At 35.5% G+C, this 27,533-nt stretch overlaps 3 protein-coding genes and 1 long non-coding RNA gene across 4 annotated transcripts; 3 read left to right on the top strand and 1 right to left on the bottom strand.

Moving 5' to 3' along the window:
* Positions 1 to 9: 9 nt before the first annotated feature.
* Positions 10 to 3,119, top strand: LOC102615270 (RHOMBOID-like protein 1). Its single transcript, XM_006488603.4, has 6 exons — positions 10 to 881; positions 1,076 to 1,239; positions 1,480 to 1,643; positions 1,727 to 1,986; positions 2,486 to 2,612; positions 2,862 to 3,119. Exons 1-6 carry the CDS (start codon positions 433 to 435, stop codon positions 2,982 to 2,984), a joined length of 1,287 nt encoding a protein of 428 aa, XP_006488666.2. The 5' UTR covers positions 10 to 432; the 3' UTR covers positions 2,985 to 3,119.
* Positions 3,120 to 4,001: 882 nt separating this feature from the next.
* Positions 4,002 to 9,336, top strand: LOC102621725 (uncharacterized). Its single transcript, XM_006488277.4, has 4 exons — positions 4,002 to 4,257; positions 5,087 to 6,254; positions 7,650 to 7,766; positions 7,894 to 9,336. Exons 2-4 carry the CDS (start codon positions 5,139 to 5,141, stop codon positions 8,881 to 8,883), a joined length of 2,223 nt encoding a protein of 740 aa, XP_006488340.1. The 5' UTR covers positions 4,002 to 4,257; positions 5,087 to 5,138; the 3' UTR covers positions 8,884 to 9,336.
* Positions 9,337 to 18,815: 9,479 nt separating this feature from the next.
* On the top strand, positions 18,816 to 21,395 carry LOC102621431 (expansin-A4). Its single transcript, XM_006488276.3, has 3 exons — positions 18,816 to 19,043; positions 19,128 to 19,446; positions 20,583 to 21,395. Exons 1-3 carry the CDS (start codon positions 18,893 to 18,895, stop codon positions 20,890 to 20,892), a joined length of 780 nt encoding a protein of 259 aa, XP_006488339.1. The 5' UTR covers positions 18,816 to 18,892; the 3' UTR covers positions 20,893 to 21,395.
* Positions 21,396 to 22,999: 1,604 nt separating this feature from the next.
* LOC127899438 (uncharacterized) lies at positions 23,000 to 24,477 on the bottom strand. The gene is made up of 3 exons (XR_008051295.1): positions 24,309 to 24,477; positions 23,635 to 23,844; positions 23,000 to 23,414 (listed from the first exon to the last, which is right to left on the bottom strand). It is a non-coding gene; the product is annotated as an uncharacterized LOC127899438 (long non-coding RNA).
* Positions 24,478 to 27,533: the final 3,056 nt, after the last annotated feature.

Here is a 27,533-nt window from a genome sequence, read left to right as displayed (position 1 = left end):
TTTGAGGAAACCTATGGGTTTTCCAAAATTACCTATAAATCGCGATGAGGATGAGCAAATATATTTCTTTTTCTTTAAATAAAAGAATGTTTTAGGTAAAAAGAACAATTAATTAATTCAATTAGAACAGAAACGAACCGTTTTTCAATCACTTGAAATTCCAACGACAATACCATTTAATTGTTTAAAAATAGACACAAACCCAGAAACAATAAAAACGTTTTCATAATTCTTCTTCAACTTTCAAACGCGAAACAAAACGAACCAATTTGCCCCTTTTTTTTTTTCTTTTTTCTTTTTTCTTTTTGGCATTCTATTTTATTCTAAAACTCAACGCTGTAGCTGTTGCAGATGTTGACGTTGTCCTTTTAGCGCCACTCACAGGATTTTTTATTTCAAATCAGACGGCGGTGATTAAATCAACCACCAATAATGGCAACCAACAATAACAAGACGCCAAATGACTTTGAAATCACGGTGATGAGTTCGCCTCGGCCTCGGCCTCCACCACCGCTTGAGGCAGCGAGTTCGCCGGCGGAGACGGAATCTACATCATCAACGACAACGGCAACGAGGAGAACTTCGGTATCGTCACCGGGAGGAGCATCGTCTTCGTCGTCATCACGGCCAGCGTCCACGGCGCCGCCACGTGGAATCCCCGAAACGGCGATGTACAGTGATTTTTTGAGCCCGTTTAAACGGCATTTCCCGTGGATGGTCCCGGGTTTCGTCGTAGCCAACATTGTTTTGTTTGTTATCACAATGTACGAAAATAATTGCCCTCAAACTTCTGCTACTGGTTGTTTGGGTGCCAAATTTTTGGGTAGATTTTCATTTTTGCCCCTGAAAGACAATCCCCTCCTCGGCCCTTCCTCTCCCGCGTAAGTGCTTCCTAACGCAATTTCTTTCGATTAATTAAATGTCAATGCATTTGGAATAGGAGAAAACACCTGAAGCTTATTAGAGCTAATAGAATTGTTAGTTGTTGGTTGGTTTTTTTTTTTTTTTTTTACTTTTTTTTCCCTTTCAGTGGGCTAATGCTGTTTATTATGATGTCATTACTTCATTTGATCAGGTTAGACAAGATGGGTGCTTTAACAGTAGCCAAGGTGGTAACTCAACACCAAGTGTGGCGTTTGTTGACTTGTATATGGTTGCATGGTGGGGTTTTCCATGTACTTGCCAATATGTTGAGTCTACTATTCATTGGAATTCGGCTTGAACAAGAATTTGGATTTGGTATGCCACCTTATATCTTCTTAATAAGGTTATTCATATCCCCGTGCTTTTACTACTTGTAATTACTGATTTTATTTAGGGTCAAAACGTAGACTGTCGCATGCCTGGCTTGTTCAGGTCTGGTCACTTCAAACATGATTATGTAATACACTCAGCTGCATTGATCTAAATGTTGTTAATTTAGAGTTGGATTTTGGACTGACGCATGGTTTAAAGCTCTAATTTGATTTGTACGAACAGTTCGAATTGGATTCCTCTACGTCCTCTCTGGTTTTGGTGGGAGTTTGACGTCGGCTCTTTTTATTCAAGAGGGTATATCTGTCGGTGCCTCTGGAGCTCTTTTTGGTTTACTTGGAGCAATGCTCTCGGAGCTTTTCACAAATTGGACTATCTATGCAAATAAGGTACATAAAGTTGCAATAGTTTCTCTTCACAGTTTGCTGTATGTATATCTTAGGTATCTCACAGTTTAAATTTCTGTGTGCAGTTGGCAGCATTGCTTACTCTCATTGTCATCATCAGTATAAATTTGGCAGTGGGAATCCTCCCAAAAGTGGACAACTTTGCTCATATTGGAGGATTTCTTTCTGGTTTTCTTCTTGGATTTGTGCTTCTAATCCGGCCTCAGTTTGGATGGATTAGTCAGAAAAAAGCTCCTCCTGGATACATGATAAATTGCGTGAAGTCTAAACATAAGCCATATCAGTATGTATTTTGGGTCATCTCTTTGATTCTGCTGATTGCCGGGTAAGATCCCCAGTCCTTGTTTGTAATTGTCTGAATTGAAATAATTTATTTGACACATTGCAACTGTAAAATCCCCTTGAAGAGTGCATCCGATTCTGATAGAACAAATCGAAGTGCTTTCTTTTTCCCTAAAGTATCTGCATAGACAAATGATGAGATGAATAGATGTAAACAGGCTACCTAGAACGAAATTTAGTTTTTCCTATTTTTACTTCTTTTAGTTTGAGATGCTCAACTTTCTTGGACCTCTTTAACTGTTACCACTCCTGCCATTTATTTGTTTATGGAATATAAACTTTATTTTATTTCCTATTCTTTTTGTTTTCCTTTTCAGTTGATCACTCTTATATTGGTGATATTGAGAAGGCATGTATTAATCGAATGAGCCAACGTATAGATATCACCATCATAATCATTTTATAAGATTCATGCACGCCTTAGGTGCTTGGCCTCATTACTTTTTGGAATTCTCTTAACTGAAGATTTTTAATTCTGACAGATATACAGTTGGCCTGATTTTGCTGCTAAGAGGAGGTAACTTGAACAATCACTGTTCCTGGTGCCGTTATTTGAGTTGTGTCCCTACTCCTTGGTGGAACTGCAAAGCTCAACAATTATCTTGTCAGGTAACTGATGCAAACACTCTTCTTTTTCCTAGTTTCTGTTCACTAGCTATGTTCTTTTATGGTTATGTCGTTCATACCAGACCAAAGCAGGCAATGTAATGTCCAACAGAACATTTAAGAAAGAAAAAAAAGTAAAAATTAGGTTTGCAATGAATTTGCCATTAATAGCATTATAATTTACTTTCTTATGTATGAAATATAATTGTTATTGATGTCTTGCCGTATGCTTATGTATCTTCGACATTGCAGTCGAGCCAAATGGGAAGTCAACTCAATATGACATGTACAAGCAATGGAAAAAGCAAAGCGTACACAATGCCAGGCGATAAACAATTCGACCTCCAGCAGTTATGTGCCCAGCTCTGCAGTTAGGTGCTTGTAAAGGAGAATAGTATAAGGGTTTCTTGAGCAACTATTTAGTCCAAATGCTTGCTGTATTATTTTATATGATTGATTCGTTCACCTATATGGACCATTCCTCTGCATCCATTGAGCAGAGATTCTTTTGGCAATCATTTCTTCTTCTTCTTTTTTTTTTTATCATTTCTTCCTGATATATATTTTGTTTTTCATAATTTCGATAGGGATATAGTCATGGAAAATACAGAAAGTGTATTTTAGGTTATAATCGTTAAAATTAACGATGTTTGGTAAAATCAATAATTGTACTACCCAATAACGTTATGTTAACATTGTATCTATCAATTGATGTATCACATGTTGTGAACCTGTTAAGCGTTTGCAAAAAAATTTTCTAATAAAATGCAATAAGTAGGCGCACAAAGTTAACAGCTATAACATTCTCAAGTTATTTACAAATTAATTGATTAAAAAATTTATGAAATATTTAGAAGATTTTGAGGAAGAAAAACCGAATGCTTGTAAAGTTTATATCCTTAATGATGGGTCATTAATTAAGGATTTTATATAAGACCTTGCTAAGTTACACACCAATATAAGAGTAATATCTTATAATTCAAATGAAGGTTAGTTATCAACTTTTTTGTGTCATTAGGCGCCACACACTCTTATGTTGATATAAGGAAATTTCAAATATTAACTTATTTGGAATACTCTTTGGTCTTTTTCTTTTTTTAATGGTCTGATATCACTATTAAAGGACTGGTGATTTTTATAATTAGACATTTTTTTTGTGATTATTTATATTTAATTTATAAAGTACCGTTCAAACTCTTTGTCTGACTCTTACTAATATTTAAAGGCTTTTGCTATCTTACATATAGTCTCTCACAAAATTGATGAGTCTAAGTGAGACCCACAACTAAATTTATGAAAAATTATACCTTACATTACATGTAAGGCAGCAGCTCCCATATTTAAAAGATAATGTGCAGTGGGGTATATAACAAATGTGACAGCTCTTTGACAGCGGCCAATTAGGCAGTGGCTCGGCGGGCATTTCCAGGAACTCTTAAACTGACCATCCGCACGTACCTTTTTTCGATCTTAATTAGCATTTATCGTTGTTGAATTTTTTTTTTAAAAAAAAAAATTCACATGTTAGAAACGGCACCGTAGTTGCGCATGGTTAAAATCACATTTTTAGAAGCGATACCGTGGTTGCGGATAGTTAGTAGATCCATTTTTCTTCTCCCACGCTCAGATGAACGGTTCGTTAACAAAGGTGAGTTTCATTTTTCTATTTAACAAATTTTAACTTAAGTTTCTTCTCCTATTTGATTTAATCGCTTGATTTTGGTAATTTGATTTATGTGCTAAATGTATATAGATGAGGTGATTGTTGAGTTGTCGCTTTTAATCTAATTATGCCAAAACAGCTGATTGTTCAAAATTTAATTCGATCAAATATATGCTAGTTTTATTTATTTATTTTTTTTAATGGCGGTTTTTGACATACGAAATGAGTTTGAATTCATGGGCTATGAATAAAACCTGGGAAAATCCTAGCTATGTTATGAAAGAATTTTTCGAAGTTATTAAATATTGAGAAATATGATGAGCTAAAAGAATTATTAATCAATTCTCGGTTTTCCTGATACATATTCTGGTTATGTTAATGCTAAAATTCAGCTACCAAACAGTCTCATAACTCCTACTATAAGGAAACAGCCGGCGCGGGCAGTAGAACATTCTTTTTATGTGTATATTCAGACTTAGGATTATGAAACCCTTGTGGGCTTTCATGTATGATGTATATACATGTTTCAGATGGTGAAATTTGGATTGTAAATTGGAAGTTGATTAACCATGGCAAAGTGCCTAGAAGTTGATGTAGCCGCCCTTTGGCTCAATGTGTTGTCATAATGCTTTCCTCAAGTAAAAAGATTCTAGCAAAGCTACTACAGGCAGGATGGCAAATTGAAAGAGTTTGGAGGACTTGAATCTTGCCTGCTCAATATCTCGTTCTTGTTGTTTTTTATTTGTATTTCCTTTTGCAGAATCTTTTAGAGTTTTTTTTTTTTTTTCCATGATGAGTGTTTCCCTACATACAGGCTGATTGTGGATGACAAGATTGGGCTTACATCAAACTTTGGTGAAGATACTATGATTGATAATTTTGATAGTGAGATGGTTCTTTTATATGGAATGGAGCTGAATGTTGAAGAACCACTTGTGGCTATTGGGATTGAGGACAAGGCAGGGCATCCTAAAGAATCTGAAATGGTTTATAGAGATGAAGAGAAAAATGAAAATTATATAGAAGAGGTGGGGAATGACGATGATCCAAGAGAAGAGGTGAATATTGAAGACAATATGGAAGAAGATCCAGAAGAAAAGGTGAGGAATGATGAAAATACAAAAGAAGAGGAGAATGTTGAAGAAAATAATGATGAAGATCCAGAAGAGGAAGTGAGGAATGATGAAAATAATCCAGGAGAAGATGCAATGAATTATGTAAGAAATGAAGTAAAATTAGAAGCAATTTCCAAGAAGAAGGTGAGCAAGTTGAGAAAAAGAATTCGAATGCTCAAAAAGAAGAAGACTGCTTTGAGGACAAAGGTTAAAAATGTTCATATCTCTACATCAAAACTGGATGAGGATACTGAGATGATTTCTCTGCCAATGATTGATGAAAACAGCACCCCTAATGATGCTGAAACTAGAGAGTTTGCATCAGAGAAAAATAGCATATTTGATAGTGGGGTTGTTTTATCTAATCAAAGGAAAATGAATGTTGTTGCTCTTGGGGATGAAATAGGGGAAGCAGTTGATGAAGAAAACACAAGAGAGGAATCGCAGAATGAAGGATACCCGATAAATGAAGCGAAAGCTAAAGAAAAATTAGAAGGGAATTCAAAGAAGAAAGCGAATAAGCAGAGGAAAATACACAAAAAGAAGAAAAAAGCTTTGGGGGTTAAGAATGAAGTGGTTGTCAATAATAAAGAAAATCCAGAATCTTCCAAAAGGCAGGTGACAATTAAGGAGAAATGCAAGGGGATGATATTCATGTGCAGCTCTAAGACAAAGAAAGACTGCTATCATTACCAGGTTTTAGGATTGCCTGCCAGCAAGAGAGATATAGTATTTGAAATTTATGAAGGAATGAAATTGTTTTTGTTTGATTTTGATTTGAAGTTGATGTATGGGATCTATGAAGCTGCAGGACCTGGGGGTTATAACATCGAGCCCAAAGCTTTCAAATCTGCATTTCCATCTCAGGTTAGTGGTATATATTTAAAATTGATTTTTTTTTTTCTGTAAGGACTTAAAGTGCATGAATCACATATTTGATCTGCCCATGCTGTTGGGTTTCAACTTATACTTGACCTTCAAACTTTGTATGACCAAAAATTGTATCTTGAAGCTTCCTAGTGTTGTTATTCATCTGCCCTTGCAACTCTGCAACTTTACGGGCAGCAATCACGTTGATGATATTAAGTGCCGGTTAAATTTGTTTTTAAGTATTCTATTTCACTCATTCTCTACGCTAAACTTTATCTTGGAGGAGTTACCACTTAGCAATGAAACATGGAACTCAAATACGGTAAAATTTGTTGCTCTGATATTTGTGATATTGTAGTCTGGCAATGCAAAGATGGGGGTATGTATAAGCTAACAGCGTGAAGGGTTTTAATCCTCTTTTCAAATAAAAGAGTGCCTTGTTTTGGTTCCCTACAGATCTTATATTGGTTATTGCACATTATGCTAGAGAGCATGTGTAACGGCTGTGGCTTACCAGGGTGCTTCTTACAGATTACTGTGTAGATTGAAAATTTTTTGTGTTAGTTCATGTGTAGGGAAGCACTGATCCCCTGTTAAAAGGTGTAGGTGGTGATTCCAGTCCAATTTCAATGCATGAGAGTAAAAGGCAATCTACCATATGGTGGGTATTTGAGTTTGTGTTTGGTGTTTGTTCATGGAGGCTTTACTTTGTTAATTATGATCGTGTTAGTAATGGCAGATGGCTTAGTAGAGAAAAATTGCTGGGGAGATGGATTATGGGTTGAAGATGCAGATGAGTAGCTGAGTTGCAAACTAATTACATTATATATTCTTGGAAAGTAGTGACTAAATCACTGGTAGTCTTGCAAATGGCAATGGTCTATAAGTTCCTAGTCTTGCAAATTGCAACAGTCTAGTTTCCTTGTTCATTTTATAGGATTTACAAAGCATTTAAAACAATAAAACTGTAAATCTTTTACTTTTCAATCTGACATGCATATTAGTGCTTTAAATTTCTGAAACTTCTAAAAGTGAAATCATATATCAATCCTTCTTAAGAATATTGATTTCTGCTGGCTTAAAGCTAATGTTAGTGCTTTCTGATGTCTTATGTTTTCAAGATGTATGAAGTACAGGTACTCTGCTCAGCTGCTTCACTAAATATGATGTGTTCGTTCATTTTTGCTATATGCTTGTCTTGGTATTCATTTTCATGTTATTACGTGAAAAACCTAGATCTTGGATGCCTCAGTAGCTTGTTAATTTAATTAGTTTTGTTAATCTTCTGCTTGGCATGTTGATCTTTGGTAATAGTATTTAAGTTTTATTCAGTAGCTATGACTGGTTTGCAAAACTAATTTTAGGTGAAAACTTTATATTTTTTGTATTAAGGTGCGGTTTTCAGTTTTGGAGGATTGCTTGCCATTGGCAGAGGAAAAGTTTAAAAAGATAATCAAAGACAATTATTACAGCAAGATCAAGTTTGACTGCCAATTGAACTCTAAACAGGTCTGATCCCGTTTCCAGTAATAGACATCTAGATGCAAAGATGCAAGTGTCTCAGTTTTCCAGGGTCTTCTTTCCTTGTCCTTGTATAGTGTGACAATTGGTAATTGTTGCTTGTCTTGGTCGGTAGGTGGAAGGTTTGTGCGAGCTTTTCAGAGTTGTCAGCAAAGGCTCCACATTCAAACAGTTGCATGGAAGCCAACGAGTAGAAGCTTCTGCATTTGTAGATTATGGGCCCAAACAGCCTTCCAGAGGCAGCAAAGCAGAAAAGCCACGAAGAGTAGCTCCTGCATTTGTAAATCACGTGTCCAAACGGCCTCACAGATGCATGAAAGCTGAAAGCCAGCAAGTAGAAGCTCCTAGACCTGCCGATCGTGGGCGCAAATGGCCTCGTAAAAACAGGAAAGCTGAAAGCCTGCAAGCAAAAGTTCCTAAGCCTGTAGATCGTGAGCCCAAACAGCCTTATAAAAACAGGAAGGCTGAAAGCTCACGAGGAGAACCTCCTGCATTTGTAGATCGTAAGTACAAGCAACCTCGCAGGAGCAGGAAGGCTGAAACCCACCAGTTTGCGGACCACAAGCCCAAACGGTTACGACGAAGTCCGAGAGCAGAAACCCAAAACTTATTATATGGAGATAGTAGGCACCATGGATGGGAAGATGAGAGGCATCATACTCTTGCCAGAGACCAATTGTATCCAGAAGATCCAGTGGCATACAGAAGGGCGGTATACGAATCTCCCTTGGAACATCCACTCTCACGGCAACCTTTACACCGACCATTAGCCTCTTCACTACCTTTCTCGGAGAGAGATGTTTACTGGAGGGACCAACTTCAGTATCATGACCTACGACCTTTGGATGTGGGAGTGAGGCGTCGAGATGAGTTTGAGCATCTTGATTCTTATGCAATACCACGATATCAAGATGACTTTGATCATCGTGGCTCTTATTTAGCATCCAGGGGGTATTTGTCATACCATGATCCATCATCTTCTGCTGCCCAGTCATCTAAACATTATACTCCTGCTTATAGAACACCAGCCTCCACCTACCATTTATCTGCTGCTTCACCACCTGACTATCAGCATCATCGCACTGCATATGGGTATTATCCTTAGAGCTTTGCATTGAAATAAAATTTTGCATGGGCTACCATCCATATGAAGTTTGTCTTTCCAAGTAATTTGTTGGGAAGCAGCGACTCTGTAGGTAGAGATTGCTGTGCCTAACAAATGTTCAAATTTCTTTAATGATTGGAGTAGTCAGCAAATCCGTGGACTCTGGTTACCATCCCTTCGTTTTGGTACCTTATACTAAATCCAAAGTGATTTAAGTTTGAACTGGGTGATAGGTTTCTTCCCAATGTTCATTTTTTGGAATATTGACTGCATAATAATTGCCTTTTGCAGCACTTGGTGTGGAAAGCCTTCTGTGTAGCATTCGAAATTATTAAGTTGTAATTATGCATGAAGATTTTAGAGTTGTGAGGAAAATGTAGATTGAGAAATGGGAAGAGCTACTACTCTAGCTCATAGAATGAATTGGACCGAAAACATTTATTTATTTATTTATTTTTCGACTCTAAACACAATTTCATTTCATGAGGTGCGGGTGTGGCTGACGATGAGATCATGCATGATTTGTGAAACAAATATCACTACTTTTAATTTGGGTTTAAAAATAGTTTTATTGTCGCACATTACGATTCATGACATGAGGGCATAGCATTTACTCTATATGATGTAAAGATAAAAAAAAAAGGTGTAGTAAAACACATCTTCAAGTCCAAGCAAAGCAAGGCATCAGTAATTTGACTGAGTTTCTTGCTTCCTGTTGCCTGTCCACACAAAAGCAAGAAATACTTCCAGGGGATCATTAATTTTGAGGTCGGTTCGTTTTTCTGAGAACCAGATGGAGAAACCGAACCTGGTCGGTTCAGACTAACAGGTTCGGTTTAAGTTCAATTTATTTCATCGGTTTCCTTTAATTTTTCGGTTTACGGTCCACTTCTTGAAGTCCAAACTGAGTCAAAATTGATCAGCTGGCTATACGAATTGGGATTTGGGGCAAAATGACCACTGTTTTAAAAATACAAAATAAAACCGGTTCAATAAATGCATGAATAATTGTGCAGCGGACCCACCCTGTAAATGTTGGTGAGAAATGGAAATTTAGTAATAATTCATCAAGATTTACGGGGACAAGCTAACTACCTCTCAATAAAGGTAACGATATTGTGAGGCTTTGCTATTATAATTCTGTCATTTGCCTGCATGTTAAGTATTATTACTCTTTAACTACTTTCCCTCCATTTTCTGCTTACCGGGCTGACTGGCTAAGAGACTAAGGGCATCTTTAGCCCTTTAGAATATCTTTGAAAGGCAGTTAAGTTGGTTGTTGTGGTGGTTGGCTCTTTATTCCAGCCTTGATAATAACATTGCTAGTGAAAAATAAATAAATTATGAAGAATAATTTCAACTGCTTTTGTGCTCTATAAAGCAAAAGGGTTGAGGATTGATGCAGTAGTAGTAGTGACGGTGCGTGACATGGGAACAAAGAAAGTTCCAAGAAATGATGCCATGTTACCGTCTTTTTTCTGCTTTGCCTGAGAAACTAGAAGCTTTTGTCCTTGTTTTCAAATCTTTCTTTTGGGCCATCGCCTATCATCAACCCAGCTTTTTTTTTTCATAAGAGATTGCTTAAAGCTGAAACAAGAATTGGGTAGGCATGCAGTGTTTCATCAAAATGGAATGCATGATTTAGTAGTAAAAATTGATGGTCCCAACTACCAACCACAATGTAGACAAACCCCAGGCAGAGGGTTCTTGATGATGGCATGCTCCATGAGTTCAATATTATTGTCCCAAATTAGAATTGACTACTAATTGATTTGCAAAAAAAATTTCATTTTCAATTACCATGTGATGTCTCCTCTAACCATCAACTGTACTATTTTTTTATTTTATCCTTTTTCCCAATAAATAAGAAACCAGCAACCTACTTTTGGCTTCTCTGTTAAATTTCCTTCCAGGCTTCTAGGCACTATGTAGATGAAATGACTGCTCATGAACTGAAAAGAGAGGGAAGTAGCGGTTGTCGCTTCAATCATTTTATGAAGTCATAAATCACACTAACATATTACATATATTACATAATTGGCAACTGGTCTACTTGTTCCTTGATCGCAATTATTTTATATCCATGCTATATTATCTTAGAAAAAGGAGGAAAAAAATTGGCTAATTAAATTCACCATCAGTACTATGTTGTTAAGAAAATGCCTCCTGCACAGGGGTTATCTAATGCAACCCTCACATCTGAAAAATCTCAAAAAAATTTTATTGTTGACATCTCAAATTTTTGTTCATGTTGAATTTTTTGTGTTACGAACACTAGTGTAAAATCTAGGATGCCAGCAGCAGAAACTTAAAGATGCAACAAAAATATGGAAGTTTTCAATGAAGAATGGTAGTGTTGTATGGTTGTTTATATTCATAAGAACCTGCTGCAAAAGCACTTTTAGAAGCACCCTTCTCCCCCACACGCTCATTTTTCCCCCTTTCTTTTTTTAATTTTAAACTGCATGGCTGTATGCACTGCGACAATACTGTGAAGAGTGTGAAGAGTATCCAAGATATGCGGTTGCAAGTTGCAAGCAGCAAATAATATCTTCAATGATAGGACTCTTTTTTGGCTATATTTTCCCTTACAATTACAATCTTCAGGTTCCAAATTATGTAGCATGGTGGCAACGAATTTATCCACTTAGCTGACAAGCTTGTCTCCCTCTTTAGTCAAAACAAGGCTTTAATGTAAAGCTCCGTGAATGAATGTCCCTGTCCATTTATTCCAAACTGTAAAAGCCTCTTTTGTTGCAGAAAAATTACTAGTTTCAGTTTGGCTTTTGCAAACCCAACAGCTGTGCATCAGGCATCATCTAGCCTTCTGATTCATCAATGCAATGATACCACTGCATTTTCTGATCATCTCACCAGCTGCTTTGGTCACATGCTTTTGCAATTCATCAAATGACCTCACCTTCTTTAAATGAAAATTGAAAATTCTCAATTGTAAAATTGTGACGACTTAAAGGTTTTGAAACGTGAATTTCTAAAGTTGGGGCTGGTTATGTTGGAGTTCCTCCACCTTGGAGCAACTCCAATAATGATACGATCATAGCCGTAATCAAACGGTCGAAGGAACGACTATAATTACACGACTATTCGAGTTGCTACATACATAGCCATGGCCTTTAAAATTTAGATTTTTTTTTTGTTTTTACCATTGTATTTATAGTTTTGAGAGATTTATGGCATTTTCAAAAGAGAAAAAAAAAGTGAGACTCTAATATTTACTCTCTACACAGTAAAGAAAAGAATATTTTATTCTGTAGCCAATGACCCCCCTAAAGTAAGGAAAACAATAATCAAATTAAATTGGTGATTTTACGCACTCGCCCACCCTTTCGTCAAATCCAATAGCTCGTAATCTCAAATCCAATAACTCATAACTAAGAATGATGTGATCGAACCACTTTATTTATTTGAGAGGTCACATTCATGGGGACCTTATGAAAATGGGCCTAAATTTGACAAATTAGATGTTGTATTAAGCATTTTAATTAATATTAATTAAAGATGAAAATTATTAAAGATACAAAAAGGAAGATAGAAAAAATAAAATAAAATAAATTATTATTATTATTATTATTTTAAATAGGATTGCTCTTTGAAGATTACTAGGGAGTCAAGGACCTTGCATGGATAAAAATTGTGGGGGCACATTGGCTTGTCGCTATAGCAAAGTCTTCTCTCTACAGCTCGGTGCCCACTTGCTTGAGCTTATGCTGTTATCTTCCTTCTCACCGCATGCAAAATGGTCTTTCTATCCCATTTATTTATCACACCATCTATATATCTCACTCTCTCATTCATATGTGACACATACCATGTGAGTGACAGGATCCATTTTCAAAGAGTTTGAAGTCTTATCCTCTTAAATTCTATATGCATTTGCATTCATACATGCAAAGATGACCCAGATTGAGTCTACTTCAGAATTTTACCTTTATTCGCCGTGTTTATCAACCAAAATGACCTCTTTATTGAGACTCATCTCGACTCTGTTGATATAACATTTCAGAAAAAAAAAAAAAAAATTGTTTGAAGGTGAAAGAATAGATGGTTATGTATACGACATAAGTCCTTGATAGTAACATAAGAAACAATGTCAATGCAATCGCAGCTGGTCAAAAAGAAAAAAAAAAGGCCATGGAAATTGGCAATTGGCAATTGGCAATTAATGTAATGTTTATTCACGATGTTCACACAATTGTTATTTGCGAGTCACTGACCCAAGACTAAGGGCACTTGCTGCGTACTTGTGCCAATAATCAAGCCTGAATAGGTGGCGATAGCACGACATTCATTCAAAGGACCAAGACTCAGGGCGGAGAAAAGAAAAAAAGAGAACAACAAAGGCCCCCAAGAATGATGAAATTCCATGTGTTTGAAGGCGGTTGTTGGAAAAAAAAAATGGTGACTCACCAAATTAAAGTTGAATTAAAAAGTCATCTTCCCAGATTTATATCTTGTAATTATTAAGCAAAGGTCGGGTCAGCGGCAGGGCAGCTGGTACGTACCAAATAATCCCTCACCCGCAAAACCCTATCTTGTTGGTCGGGGCTTCGACCCCGGTGACCGAAAATTAATAATTTTTCCATTTTGTGTAAAAACAAGATCAGACGGTGCTGCCTCCCCCCCAAAATCAAGGCTCCATGTTTTTTTTTTTGTTTTATTGTTAGTCTCCAACTTGGCATACAATCATTAGATGTTTGATTTGACATTGTATTTATGTTAAGTAGTTTGGGTATAAACAGAATACAGTTTATTATATAATAAATAAAACGGTCAATTAAATTCTTCTCTCTTTTTTTTTTTCCTTTAAAATTGTTTCTAATTGTTCTGCTGCAATTACTATATTATATATTGAAATTTAATGTAGAGTTAAGCATTTATTTTGACACAAGTATTAGGTTACCTACGAGATTTATGATATCAAACTATGGGGCACGGTATTAAACTTGACTAGGGAAAGTAACAGTTTCATCCCTCGTTTTAAATAATAAAAATAATCTTATAATTTTTTTTTTTAAAACTTTTATTTCTGTCTCTGATGTTAAAACATAAATAAGTGTAAATATGACATTATACCATACACGTGCCGAGAACGATAAACGCGTAGAAGTGACGGAAGCGAGATTCTCCTCCCATTTGAATAAAGCTGTACTGACCACTGAACAAATGGACTTTATCATTATTTTTTTGAAAAAAACTTAAAAATTCACTGTTATTCATTATCATGTAATTTGTCATTATCTTTGAAATTCCAAATTACAAACGCTAGAGATATCAAATTAAAAAAAAAAAAAAAAAAACCTCAGTTTAATTAACAAGTTAATCGCATCTTTCCAATTGGAAAAGAACAAAAGGAAATGAGAAAAAGTAAAATGATTTGACCCCATAAAGCGCCAAGTAAAAACAGTAAAAAAAAAAAAAAACGTTTAATAAAATATAGGTAGATAGATGGTTATACCAAATTACCAGGTGCCTTGTATTTCTAAATGGATCCGCCTAACTTACGTTCAAAGTAAGATACGCTCAGCCCGTCCAATTTCATATAGTCCCCTTATATTCTATACTATTTATATTATATTTATAAATATTAAAAACTTTTTGAAATAAAAAATTTCGTTTAACCCCCTCTATTCAATTTTATTTTGTTAAAATCATAGAGTATGAATTCGCCTCCATAATTTTAAATTCTCAAAATAATCTCTATTTAATTAAAAATAGAGATTATTTTGAACGTAAGTTAGGCGGACCCTTTCTAAATATATAGAACACAATTAGACAAATGAACCCGTCTCGTTTACAAAGAAACAAAAAATACAAAAAGTAAATAAAAATTGTTTTCTTATGTATAAAGATGATTTTGTGGAGAAAGAAACTTACATACGCTAACGAACGAACAAAAGATTCCAACGAAGAAAATTGAAGCGCTAGGGTTTGACATTCATTATTATAAGCAATAATAATGTCAAAACAAAGTATAAATTTATGATTGCATATGCAAGTCGTACGTATTAATAATTAGAAGATAAGCTTATAAGAAGTCTTGTTTAAACTGCAAGTAATTTCAAAATAGAGAAGACATTATTTGCGCATTCTCATTTGAATTTGAGATATTATTTTGTTTAACTTATACTTTTATCTGTGAATAAATAAGAGTTAATATACTCCGTCAAGTGGCAATTATAAATCAATGTATAAATAACAAATTGATGACACCCTCATTATAACAAAATAAAAATGCCACTAACAAATTAAAAAAAAAAATACAATCTCTAATGTATTAAAATCTATATATATATATATATAGCTTTCCTCTAGAGAACATCTTTAAAGACGACTTAATAGTATTTTTAATTTTAAAGTCTAAGATTTTAGATTTCCATTTAATCAAATATTAGTCAAATGTGTCCCAAATATCAAAGTAGTGATGAATTAAAAAGAAAGTGACCAAGCAGCTTCCCTTTTCTTTTCTTTCTTTTCTTTACTCGTACATTTTGACTTGAGAAGCAATGAAGCAATGTTAAAATGATTAGCGAACACATGCTTCTGAGAGTGAGAAGCATGTTCTGATCACAATTTTTAATCATGGCTCACTCTTCAGGCTGGTCCCTTACAATCAAATCCCCCGAGCTCATCGAACATTACGTGGACATATGACATTGGTTCAAGTGTAAATACCTCATTCGATTAATAATCATCAGCTCGATATTCCACGTTCGATGGTTTGTACCGTATTTAATTAACAACTAAATGATTTAATTTTTACTGTGATGGAATTAAATTAAGAACGAATATGTTCCTTGTGTCGGGAGGAGCATGAGTGCAAGCCATTAAGCCCACAAATTTTACCCAATTAATTAATTGGCTTGTAATCATTTAATTTGCTCTTGCCCTATTTTTTTCTCTTTTTATCCGGTTCTTGACTTCTTTGTGACGATCAATTACGCTTTTGCAACTTGTATTCATAAAGAGAAATCTAAATGTTGATTTATTTTAGGGAAAATATCCACCGTCCACCTATTTTTTACACCTTTTTTAAAAATACACAATTCTTTCATTTTTTGGCTGGAATCCACCCAAAGTTACATTTTTTTTCACTTTTCCACTTCCGTTTGGAATCCGTTAAGAAAACTAACGAAAACTTTAAAAAATGACCATTTTACCCCCAAAACGAAAATTACAATTTCACCTTAAAAATTATAAAAAATAATTAGATTAAATCTAATTATTTTCCCCATCGGTCAATAAATAAATTAATTCCATAACCATCAAATGCATGTTTTTTTTTAAATATATCTGTAATTAGAATGCTAAATTATAACAGTAGTATTAAAAATAGCCCAATCTCACAAATCATCAATTGAATTTAAGATAAGTAGAGTTTTATTATTAATTGAGTTATAATCTCTAGTAGTTAAGATTTTTTTGTACTTCATTAAAGTACCAATAATGATATTCATCATTAAATCTTATTATTTTTGGTATTTTTTAAGGTGAAATTGTAATTTTCGTTTTGGGGGTAAAATTGTCATTTTATTAAGTTTCCGTTAGTTTTCTTAACAGATTCCAAACGGAAGTGGAAAAATGAAAAAAAATGCAACTTTAGGTGGATTCTAGCTAAAAAATGAAGAAATTGTGTATTTTTGAAAAAAGTGTTAAAAATAGGTGGACGGTGGATATTTTCCCTTTATTTTATTTATTATATGCATAAGCTTTATTCTTCGACTCATTTTTTTTCAAAATTGATAGGTAAAGATCGAAACCGAATTATGTGTGTAAGCTTCCCAAGAAATTACATGAAAAATACTTGTCAAATCAGAATAAAGTTGATAAAACTCACAAATCCTATGCTACCAACAACTTGAACCTATTCACGATCACCATTTGGGTCCAAAATCCAACCTTATCAAAGTATTAATACTCCAATTTCTCCAAAAGATAATAAAAAACTAATAATCCAAAGATCCAAATTGCCTGTCTAACTCATGAATTTATCTAAATTTGTGCCCAACTTCCTTCACTTTATTCTTCGACTCATTTTTTTTTTTCAAAATTGACAACTAAAGATCGTAATAAAATTAGATTCTTTTTCGACAGTATGTATAAGCTTTCCAAGACATTTCATGAAAAATACTTTGTCAAATCAAAATAAGAGTTGATAAAACTCACAAATCCTATGCTACCAACAACTTTTCAACCTATTCAGGATCACCGTTTGGGTCCAAAATCCAACCTTATCAAAGTATAAACACTCCAATTTTTTCAAAAGATAATTAAAAATAATAATCCAAACATCCAAATTGCGTGTCTAACTTTTGAATTTATCTAGATTTGTGCCTAATTTCCTTCACTTTCCGCCAAAATTCAAAAATTTTAAACATCATTTAAAGTTAAAAAATCCAACAATCGAATTAGGTCAAAATTGTGTTATTAATACACTAATAAAAAGACCATGAAATGACGTAACTTAGGCAAAGAACATGCATGCATTATGATTTTCGATTTACCACTTTAGCGTGGGAGAGCAGAAATCAAGTGCGCGCGTGTGGCTCGAGATTGTGTGTACCCCACTTACAGTTGAAGCACAGCGGTTTATAGGGACCGCTGATCACGGGATTAAGTGGGTCCCACTTTAACCCACGTTGGATCCTCCTCTATTATATCTCTCCTTAATTGGCTTATTAGCGTTTGCTTCTCTGGTCACCACTCACCACTCACCATCGCGTTTAAGATTCCTTTAATAAGTGTGGGTTTTATTTATTTATTTTTTTTATTTTTATTGTATCTATCCTCTTCATACCCCATAAAATCTTTCAGTGGACCCAACTGTCCCTCGCATCACGACCGCTCATCACGCCTCAACTTCTGCGGTTCTGCCCAACGCAAAGCCCCCCTTTTCTGTTTATTTATTTATTTTCAGATGGGAAAAAAAAAATCAAATTCCCAGTTTGTTTTTAAAGTATAATTATTAATATAAACTCTCTTATAATCCTTTCGAGTTTTAAATAATGTTACATTTTTAAATTTAGTATTACAAAATTTTCATTTCAACTTACGTGGCATATGAAAGTGAATTTTAATATAAAAATAGACATTAACCGGTAAAACAATAAAAATAAATAATCATTTGACTTATGATAAATCATAATATTACATATTAACATTACTTGGAGTACAAAATAAATTTTATCCTGAATAAATTAAACATTGTAAAAAATCTCATTTAAATTTAGAATTATAATTTGATAGGTAAAATAGTTTACCTTATAATAAGCGACAGCTCACACATCTTTAATTCTTATTTAAAAAAAAATTAAGATCCTACCATACAATTCTTCCAATAAAAACGGACGCATAAATTATTGGCCACAGTAAGATGAGAGACTTTACTCACCAAATCAATTCTCCCCAAACTTATAACCTCTATTTTGAAGAGAATTTTTTTTTTTTTTTTTTTTAAGGAATTTTTAGAATCACCAAATGAGCTTTTCCTACTCTATACCTTTACTTTTATTGAGTAGTACTGACTTGTACTCTTAGCTCAAATTTTTAATTCCAAAGTTACCCTCGTTCTCTTCAGCATGAGCTAGTACAGTATCTTTCAGGGGCATAAACGTCAAATCAATTAAAAAAATGTCACAAGCGTTACGAATATTCCCGTTACATTTTCCTGTCAAACACTATCTTCTCTTTAACAGTTAGTAACAACCCAATCACAAAGACTCAAACACCGTACGCTACATGCGTCAAATTGTCAATGAAGGAAAGTAGCCGTAAGTCCGTAACAATAGAAAATTTGTTTTCTGTTTACACCAAATGGCAGCTACATTAACATTACATTAAAGATCATCCAATTTTCAAAATTCCCGAAAGTGCCCCTGTGGAAGTACTAGTCTTTCTCCATAAATAACAACTCTTGCCTCCCTCATTCCTCAACCCAAAACTAACTACACGGAGCTGTGTCTTCTTTGTGAGTGAAGAGAATAAAGAAACGATGGCGGTGGTGAATTGGGCTGGCGTTATCCTCTCTTTAGTATGCTTAATGTGGGTGGCTGATGCAAGACTCCCTGGCGATTACTCCGGTGGCCCATGGCAAAGCGCCCATGCCACCTTTTACGGCGGCTCTGACGCCTCCGGCACCATGGGTACGTAGTACCTTTACGCACGGCTCGAGTTTTTTTGGTCAAGCATTTTTGACATTATACGTTCTTACAATGTACTTACTGCAGGAGGAGCGTGCGGTTACGGTAACTTGTACAGCCAGGGCTACGGCGTGAATACGGCGGCGCTGAGCACGGCGCTGTTCAACAATGGCTTGAGCTGCGGTGCTTGCTTTGAGATCAAGTGTGCAAACGAACCCGCGTGGTGTCACTCCGGGAGCCCTTCCATTTTGGTTACCGCTACAAACTTTTGCCCGCCCAATTACGCACTCCCAAGTGACAATGGCGGCTGGTGTAACCCTCCTCGCCCTCATTTTGACCTCGCCATGCCCATGTTCCTCAAGATTGCTGAGTACCGCGCCGGCATCGTCCCCGTCTCCTACCGCCGGTATGCTCTCTCAGTCTCTCTCTCTCTCTCTCACACACACAAACACTCACCTCTGTTTTTCCTCTGCTCCGGCCCTGTTTTTCCTTTCATACGCCGTGAATGCATCAAAAACGCTGCCGTTTTACACAAGTAATTTTCGCCAAATTACAGTTTTGTGGCTACTAAATCTAATTATCTTGCATTTTTTGTGTGTGGCATTTGTGGCATGTGGTGGTGGGGTCAGTCAGTAATTGGTGCATGTGGGTCGGATTTCGGATCTTTATTGTTTCCGTTGGACAATATTGCTTTTTGTCAGATCGTACGCCGGTTTTTTTACCTCAAGCGTCGATTGGAAGACCAAAATGCCCTTGTTGTCCCTTTTAGATTTACTACTCTTTAACATCGTCTATAATTTGTACCGCGACTCTTTTTAACTTTTACGTTGGAACGTTTCAAAGATTTTCGTTATACCCTTAAAATTTTGTTGTAGATTGTTAAAGAAATTTGGGTGCGTAACATTAAAATTTGGGGTTACCAAAAAAAAAGCAAAAATCTGTATTATAAAAATAGGATTGTTGTACTAGAAAATGTTATAAATGGTGATCTAAAATTTTGCTCATTTTTTTGTTTAAGTGAGAGAGATTTTAGCTTATTGTTGAGATCTTGGACGGTTGGACCCGTTTCTGGTCACTTTCGTTAGTTTGTTTTCTTTCTATGTGTATACATTTAGTTTTTTTTTTCTCCAATTCCAACAGAAAAAACCAAAAGGTCCATTTTCATATGTTTCTTCTTGTAACCAAATTTTCTCTTACAAAATGGATTTTTTTATTCATAAGACGTGCGTTGGCCGTTAGGTGCGAAAATAACTAAAATCGTCCGACGTCAAAGTATTTATTGTACCGTCCCGATCAGCTTGACTTGGTGAATAAATTAGTGGGAAGATCTGAGCCGTTGGATGATTGCATATTCTTCACGCAGAGAAATATTCAAAATGACATTATTTTCTATGTAGCAATTTCGTCAAATACGCCACACGGTCTCCAAAGACATGAGAAGTCTTCTTCTCGATGATGTCGTGTCAGTCCAAGAACCGCGCTCCTCGTTTGACGAACCCTTTTTACCGAATTGTCCTTGACGTGCTGTTGTTATTTACGCAGGGTACCATGCCGCAAGAAGGGAGGAATCAGGTTCACAATAAACGGGTTCCGCTACTTCAACTTGGTTCTGGTCACCAACGTGGCGGGTGCAGGGGATATCCTGAGGGTGAACGTGAAAGGGTCAAGAACTGGCTGGATGAGCATGAGCCGTAACTGGGGCCAAAACTGGCAGTCTAACGCAGTGCTGGTAGGGCAGTCACTTTCGTTTAGGGTGAAAGCCAGTGACCGACGCAGCTCCACCTCGTGGAACATTGTGCCAGCTAACTGGCAGTTTGGTCAAACATTCGTTGGAAAGAATTTCAGAGTCTAAGTTAACGGAGGAGTTTTAAAAAAATAGAAAAAAAATAATTAATCAATCTTTCCCGCCATGGCCATTTTCCAATTTTACCCTTTCTTATTATAACTTTAAATATATATATATGTATATTTTTCTTTTTTGCTTTGACTTGTGGGTGATGGTCCTGTTGGAGAACGTGAAAGTTAAAGAGTAAAATCGGGAGGGTAATTGGTTGGAAAAGAGTGAAACTTTATTATCATTTTCATTTTTTTTGGGTTTCTTTTTGATTGGTGGGTTAATTAATGGCTTTGTTGTTGAATGATTGGTGTTTAGGGAAAGCTAGATGAGGGCTGAAGCGGCTGCAGTGGAATGATGTAGCCCGCAGCTTTAATTAATTAGCTTTTATATTTCGTTTAGTGTTGTAATATTATTAAGTGTATTATGAAGATGATGGAGGTGGTGGTGGTGCTGGTATATATAATGTAGTAACTTAAATATCGAATTAATGCAAGATATTTGGTTTGCTTTTTCTTTTCCATTCTCTATGATCGTTGATGTGCCCACCCACATTTGCTTATCTAACAATGTTACACAAGTACCAGCAGAATCCCACTTCAAAATTGATGCAAGACAATCAAATTGAATGAAGTTTCCTTTGCAAGGGAAAGAAACAAACATTCAATAGCGATTGGAGTGGAGAAGTTTCTACTTAATTTCTTCACAAATTTTGCCAAAACTGATTCATGATTGAAACCCTTCCTTAATGAAAACTGGAGGCAGTAGTAATAGGATAATCTAGTACAATTTCTTTCATAGAGAATGTGTGATTGTCTAAAGTCCCATCAAGTGGGAAATTTCAAAGAATGTTCTCTAGGAGGGTGTTTTCCACATACTACTTACTATTTGTAAATATGTTAATTAAGGAAGCGAGAGTTCAAAAATTGATAATATTTCGTCGTTATTTATGTGGTTTTCTATGATAGATTTCTCTAATTTTGATTTCTCTAATTTGTTAAATTTAACAAATTTTTTTTGGGGGGAAAAAAAACAGAAAAATACTATGTAAATGCTAGACTCTATGAAAGAGCAAAAGCAATAGCAATTAAAATCCAAATTCACAATAAATTAAAGTCACAAAATTACTTGATTTCGCTTTCATTTTCTTTTCCGGATTGAAAGCCACGACAAAAGTTTTGTCACGTCAATCAGAAGAAGAATAAGGGGCCGGTGGTGGGATTAGCTTGAGGCGCAAAAGGCACGTGGGTGGTGTTGGGTTTTGTTAAATGCTCTGTGTGCATGTGGATAGAAAGTTGGGCTGGTTTCTCTTTTCCAATTTTGTTGATTTTATCAGGGAAAAATTAACTTTGGATTCCAAACATGAAAGTTGAAATGAGTTGAGCGAGAACACAGTAGGCTAGGGCCTTGGATACCTGCTGCATATTTGTTAACTTTTTCACTCGTGTTTTAATAGTGGTAGTGGGCTCTTTTCTTTCTTTGGTGAAAATTCCTCACAAGCTAAGAGTGAGACAGTGTGTTAAGATTCCTCTCCTATGTATGCTCATCATTTGCCAATAGAAAATTTTCGGATTAAGGAGGCATACACGAGAAAGAATTGCCTGAAACAACCCTATCAAGTCATCATCGGTGCGGCCATCTAACAACATTCTAACATTTTTTTTTGGAGACTATTGCTCATGATATTTATCATCATACAATTTTTTAGATTAATTTACATCAACTTTGATATGACACCGATCATATTTTTATTTTCTCAAATATTCGAGAAGATTTTAACCCTCTTAAATATTTGAGGGACGTCACGTCAACTCTCCTCCTGTGTGAAAAACTGTTTTCACTCAAGTTTTAAGAAAGAAAATTTAAATTAAACCCCTGCAATGCGTCTACGGGGGCTCGAACCACTTTTCTCACACTCGTGAGAAAGTGTGAGAGAGTGACTCTAGCCACTGGGCCGGGCCCTAATGGTTCAGTATAACATATTTTTTAAACTAACCAATCACGATGGATTTAGATGCCAATAACTCCACCTAAAAAACTACTTGTATATATGGAGCAATGGTAAACTTACAAAGTTGACATACAAATTATATATATATAATCAACAAAATGTTTTCATTTCAATCTGGCTTTCTACCACTATGAAAAATAAAGCATATGCATATTGATTTCAGAATCTCAGATAGAAACAAAATACTGGTGGCAAAATAGAAGCCGCTCTTCTTACATTAGTCTAGCATGGGCATAATATTTTAAGCTGTACATTTCAAGTTAGAGGTCTAAGAGGCAATACTTGTGAAATGCACCTCCGGCTTCTACTCTTTTTCTTTTACTTTTCCAACAGCTTAAACATACGTGATATTACCTCTTTCAGTTGCCCTCCTATTCTCCCTGAAGTTCCGTACCTTCTGTACTACGAATCCATCTCTTATGTTGTATTTATTAATTTCATTCTTTGCTCTAATTACAGCATTATACGCGTCTTCTCCAATTTCACTTTTCAGATGCTTCAGTCCTTCATCCTCTCCATTGATTATTTCCTGCATTGTTTGACCACATACAGTAAACAACAATTTGTACAGTTAATGTACCAGAAATCACTACTCTATTACTAATAGTCTACTATGCATCTTGCAACTTGACCATTTTACAAATGTGTATACTGTCAACCAGTGATTAGTATACACTAGTTGGGACATAGTAATTAGTAAAACAGAAATAAACAGCTTAAACATGACAGATAAATAGCATAATACATACCTTGCAACATCCTCCTTCATCAGTGATGATTCCGTAAGGATGCCAAGTAGGATCCCTGAGATAATCCTCCCACAGCAAGAACACCTCCATAGCTTTCTTCTTTGCCACTTCACCCGGAAATTTCATTTTCATTGCAGAGAGGATTGGTCAAAGTCTAGCTTGCTCATTTCTTTCGCAACTATGATAGAATAGTCTCTTCCTCTTCCAACTCTGTCAAACAACAAAAATTAGAACAAAAAATACAGACTTTTCCATCTTACTAAAATAGAGACTTTACAATTACTAGTACAAGGGTCCAACTATCTGAAAATGCACAAACATCAGAATTAATACATGGAATTCAAGCATATTCAATCATTAAGACATTATCTTTTCCCAATATATTATGGTTAAGAGCTAAATTTAGTAAGGTACTAAGATTTTGAAGTGACTGCTCAATGATGCAAAGACTCCTTTTGTCAAAGCTCCATTTGAAGAATCCTGGTATGCATCCAAATCCTTAAATATTTAAAATTGAGGTTGAAAAACATAAATCTAAACATTTCCATAAAGGCAAATAACATGAAGGGAAGGCTCATAACAAATCTTTAATTTGATAAATGCCATACCAAGATTCAGTCACCAAGAAAAGAAATAGATGATGATCCCAACCTTTCCAGGCACAGATGTCATACCGTATATCAATTGGATTACTTAAATGGATAAATTCCTCACGAGCATCCTGCAGTTCATCAATTATAGCTTGATTAAGAGCTTCCTTATAATGCTCTATCTCCAACTCCAATCTTCCTCTCTTCTTAATTTCTTTTTCAATCTCTCATATTTTTCAGTCCAATTCCTGCTTTGCTATCTGCCATTAACCCTCAGTCATAAAATAAACACAATAAACTCCTAAAATTGAGGCATTTACAACATCTATTTATAGGTCTACCATTAGATGCAAAACAAGAAACCAAAAGAAGAAGAAGAAAGAAAGAAACCTCGCGTTCTTCTGCAACCTTGGACACAATTTTATCAGCCTAAAACAAGACGGTCATAAACAATAGTTAAACAGGGAAAAAAGGGAATACATCGGCTGTAACATTAAACTGACCACTTTTTTCGGTTACATTTCCCAACTTCTCTGTTAAATTTCTCAAGTTTGAGTGACATTTTCCAAATTCTTTCAACAAAAAAAAATTTAATGCATAAATTGGGAAATCTAACAGAAAATTCATCATTGATCATATCTTATATAAGAATGTTCGTCACAGCTGCTTCTACTGCCACATTTCCATCAGTATTCTATGTGTCTACTATATTTCCAAATTAATGCATAAAATGAGAATCTAATAGAACCTGTAACAGAAGATTTTGAACGTACACTAAAAAATGCCCATAAAAAAGTTCATATCGAGTGTCAAGCAAAATTTCCTCATCATATGATTTGAAGGATTCGAGTTCTCACGCTTCTCTACTTCTTTTTGCTTGTCTTCCAGAGACAGTGATACTACTTTCTCAATCTCTGAGCAGCAAACCCTTTCAAAATGATTATATGTTAGTTTAATATTAGTTGATTGCAATATAATAATTCAGAACATTAAAAACAAAAAAATTATCCCAACATTTTCATATCAAACAAGATAACGTTTATCATATTAATTTTTGGAAGTGTGGTAATAAATAATTCTAAAAATTATAAAAATTCATCGAGAAAAAACATGTCACATAACTAATTTGGAGGGGTCTTTCAAAAAAAAAAAATTAATTTGGAGGGCAACTTTTTTTAGATGGGTAGCATGATTAAAAATCAACCAAATTGTATACTGATCCGGTGAGTTGTATGGACATAGTTTCTTTGTCTTATTTATTATATTACAAACTAAGTCGGACAAATCTTAATTTTTTTTTTATATTTAAAACCACCAGAGTGCTGGGGGGTTAGGCGGGATCCTTACCTGTAATATAAATCCGAAAATGAACCAGATACAAAGGAGGGGGACATGAGTCAAAACCTCCTAGAGAAAATGAGATACAAGAAAAAGATAAAATCCTAACGTCTAACATGGGGAATTGCCTGGGCATCCAAGTAAAGAATACTAGATAAGCCTTTGGGAAGCTCCCGAGGAGATAAAAAACGCCGGCTAGTCCGATGAGTGCACGCTCAATTATCTAGAAAATCAGCAGCAGAAGTAGCCTCGTGAAGAACATGTCTCACCTGAATAGGGAGTGACATTACCAGACGGCACACCCGACGCAGAGAATAAGAATACTCCCATCGTACAAGACCCTGGTTGTGAATCCATGACACCACCGTAGCCGAGTCCGACTCAACCTCGAGCACTGAATACCCAAGCTGAATTGCAAGCTCCAAACCCTTGCACACCGCCATGAGCTTAGCATATAAGATCGGCTTGTAGCCTAAAAAGGATCCAAAAGCCGCTAAAACCATGCCCCGGTGATCCCGAAGAGTAGCCCCAGAAGTAGCCATCCCAGGATTGCCCCTAGAGCAACCATCCACAGTCAGCTTAGCCACCCCTAGGAGCGGCCTCGTCCAAACAACTAAACGAATCGACCTCCTAGGGGGAGTCATAACTCGCAAGCCCTCCGCAATACAAGAATCCAAGGCTCAGTTGGGGAGGCTTGAATCCAAAAGCAGAGCTAGCGAGCCTAAGGTCAGAGTCGACCTGAAAGATAACCGCATCAGTGGAGAAAGACTGTGAATTAAACCGGAAAGCATTTCGGGCCTTCCAAATTTGCCACAAAATGAAGCATGGTATAAGGACTCAAAGATGCTTCCGAGAGAGGGTGCACAATGTCTCCAAAATAAAAGTAAAGCACGGGGAGACATAAAACCAAGCTCTCACATCCCAGGATCCACTGGTAATGAACCCAAAGATGACGGGCCCGCGAACAATCCACAAACAGGTGCCGAGAAGTTTCAGGTGAGGCTGACCCCAAATATGAAAAATGCCACTTATTTGAACAAAATTGTTCAATTTACAGTATTAGGTGAGGCTGACCCAATTACACACGATGCATTTTTAATAATTAACATAGAATGACACTCGCCTCGTTATTGAACTCCATCCCAAACTATTATTTTTTACATCAATTTTTTTTAATTATTTTGGCCCGAGTCTTTTCCAAGTGGAGTTTAGCAGTGTGGTAAGTATCTTTCTTATAAGTAATAGATGTAACTTTATTGATATATAGTATTCCCACGATAAAGAAGTCTTGGGTGTTTTTAGAGTATTGTTTCTTTTTTTGTTCATTTTTATCACGTATATGCTTCAACTAATGATGATAATACGCATACCCGTGTGCAAGCACTAAATAGATAAAACCAATGCTCCAAGTGCACCAGTAGCCTTTTTCGTGATAATATATATAGTTTGTTATCAATCTCACATAAAACTACCAATTTAAGGGTGTGGCTATTTGAACCCACTAATTTACTCAATAAACCCACTTTTAAAAATAATTTTTTATCATTAAAATACCCCTAAATTAAATTACAGTTATGGACACTAGAATATAATTAAAAAAAAAGAATGTTTACTCTTTAAACCCATCTTTATATTCAATATAGTTTTATAGAACCCTAATCAAATTTTCATTAAACCCTAATCAATCAAGATGTGGGATTCTTTTCTCAAGCCATATATATTGTTAAATAGGCACATGTGAGTTGATTCAGAGTAACAAAATTAATTGTTATTGATTTGATGGATATTGATTTTATGGAGGAACAAAATAATACTGACAATCATGAACGGGTAAGATTTTTTTTTTATATTTGATTTTTTCCCTTTTTCATTTGAAATTGACAGACAATGTTGACAAATTTTCCCTTTGTTTGAATCATGAACAAAGTTGGCTGTTATTTGACTTTTCGTCTCATTGCATTAATTTTCCCT

This window comes from Citrus sinensis, chromosome 8 (genome assembly GCF_022201045.2).
Source record: "Citrus sinensis cultivar Valencia sweet orange chromosome 8, DVS_A1.0, whole genome shotgun sequence".
Classification (NCBI taxonomy): Eukaryota; Viridiplantae; Streptophyta; class Magnoliopsida; order Sapindales; family Rutaceae; genus Citrus; species Citrus sinensis.
Note: the sequence above shows the minus strand (reverse complement) of the source record. Positions and strands in the feature narration are given on the sequence as shown.

Coding starts and splice junctions, on each gene's coding strand:
- LOC102615270 (XM_006488603.4), top strand. CDS start 433: ATGGCAACCAACAATAACAAGACGCCAAATGACTTTGAAATCACGGTG. Junction 882..1,075: donor CTCGGCCCTTCCTCTCCCGC/GTAAGTGCTTCC, acceptor TCATTTGATCAG/GTTAGACAAGATGGGTGCTT. Junction 1,644..1,726: donor GGACTATCTATGCAAATAAG/GTACATAAAGTT, acceptor TTCTGTGTGCAG/TTGGCAGCATTGCTTACTCT.
- LOC102621725 (XM_006488277.4), top strand. CDS start 5,139: ATGATTGATAATTTTGATAGTGAGATGGTTCTTTTATATGGAATGGAG. Junction 6,255..7,649: donor AATCTGCATTTCCATCTCAG/GTTAGTGGTATA, acceptor TTTTGTATTAAG/GTGCGGTTTTCAGTTTTGGA. Junction 7,767..7,893: donor GCCAATTGAACTCTAAACAG/GTCTGATCCCGT, acceptor CTTGGTCGGTAG/GTGGAAGGTTTGTGCGAGCT.
- LOC102621431 (XM_006488276.3), top strand. CDS start 18,893: ATGGCGGTGGTGAATTGGGCTGGCGTTATCCTCTCTTTAGTATGCTTA. Junction 19,044..19,127: donor TGACGCCTCCGGCACCATGG/GTACGTAGTACC, acceptor TACTTACTGCAG/GAGGAGCGTGCGGTTACGGT. Junction 19,447..20,582: donor GTCCCCGTCTCCTACCGCCG/GTATGCTCTCTC, acceptor TTATTTACGCAG/GGTACCATGCCGCAAGAAGG.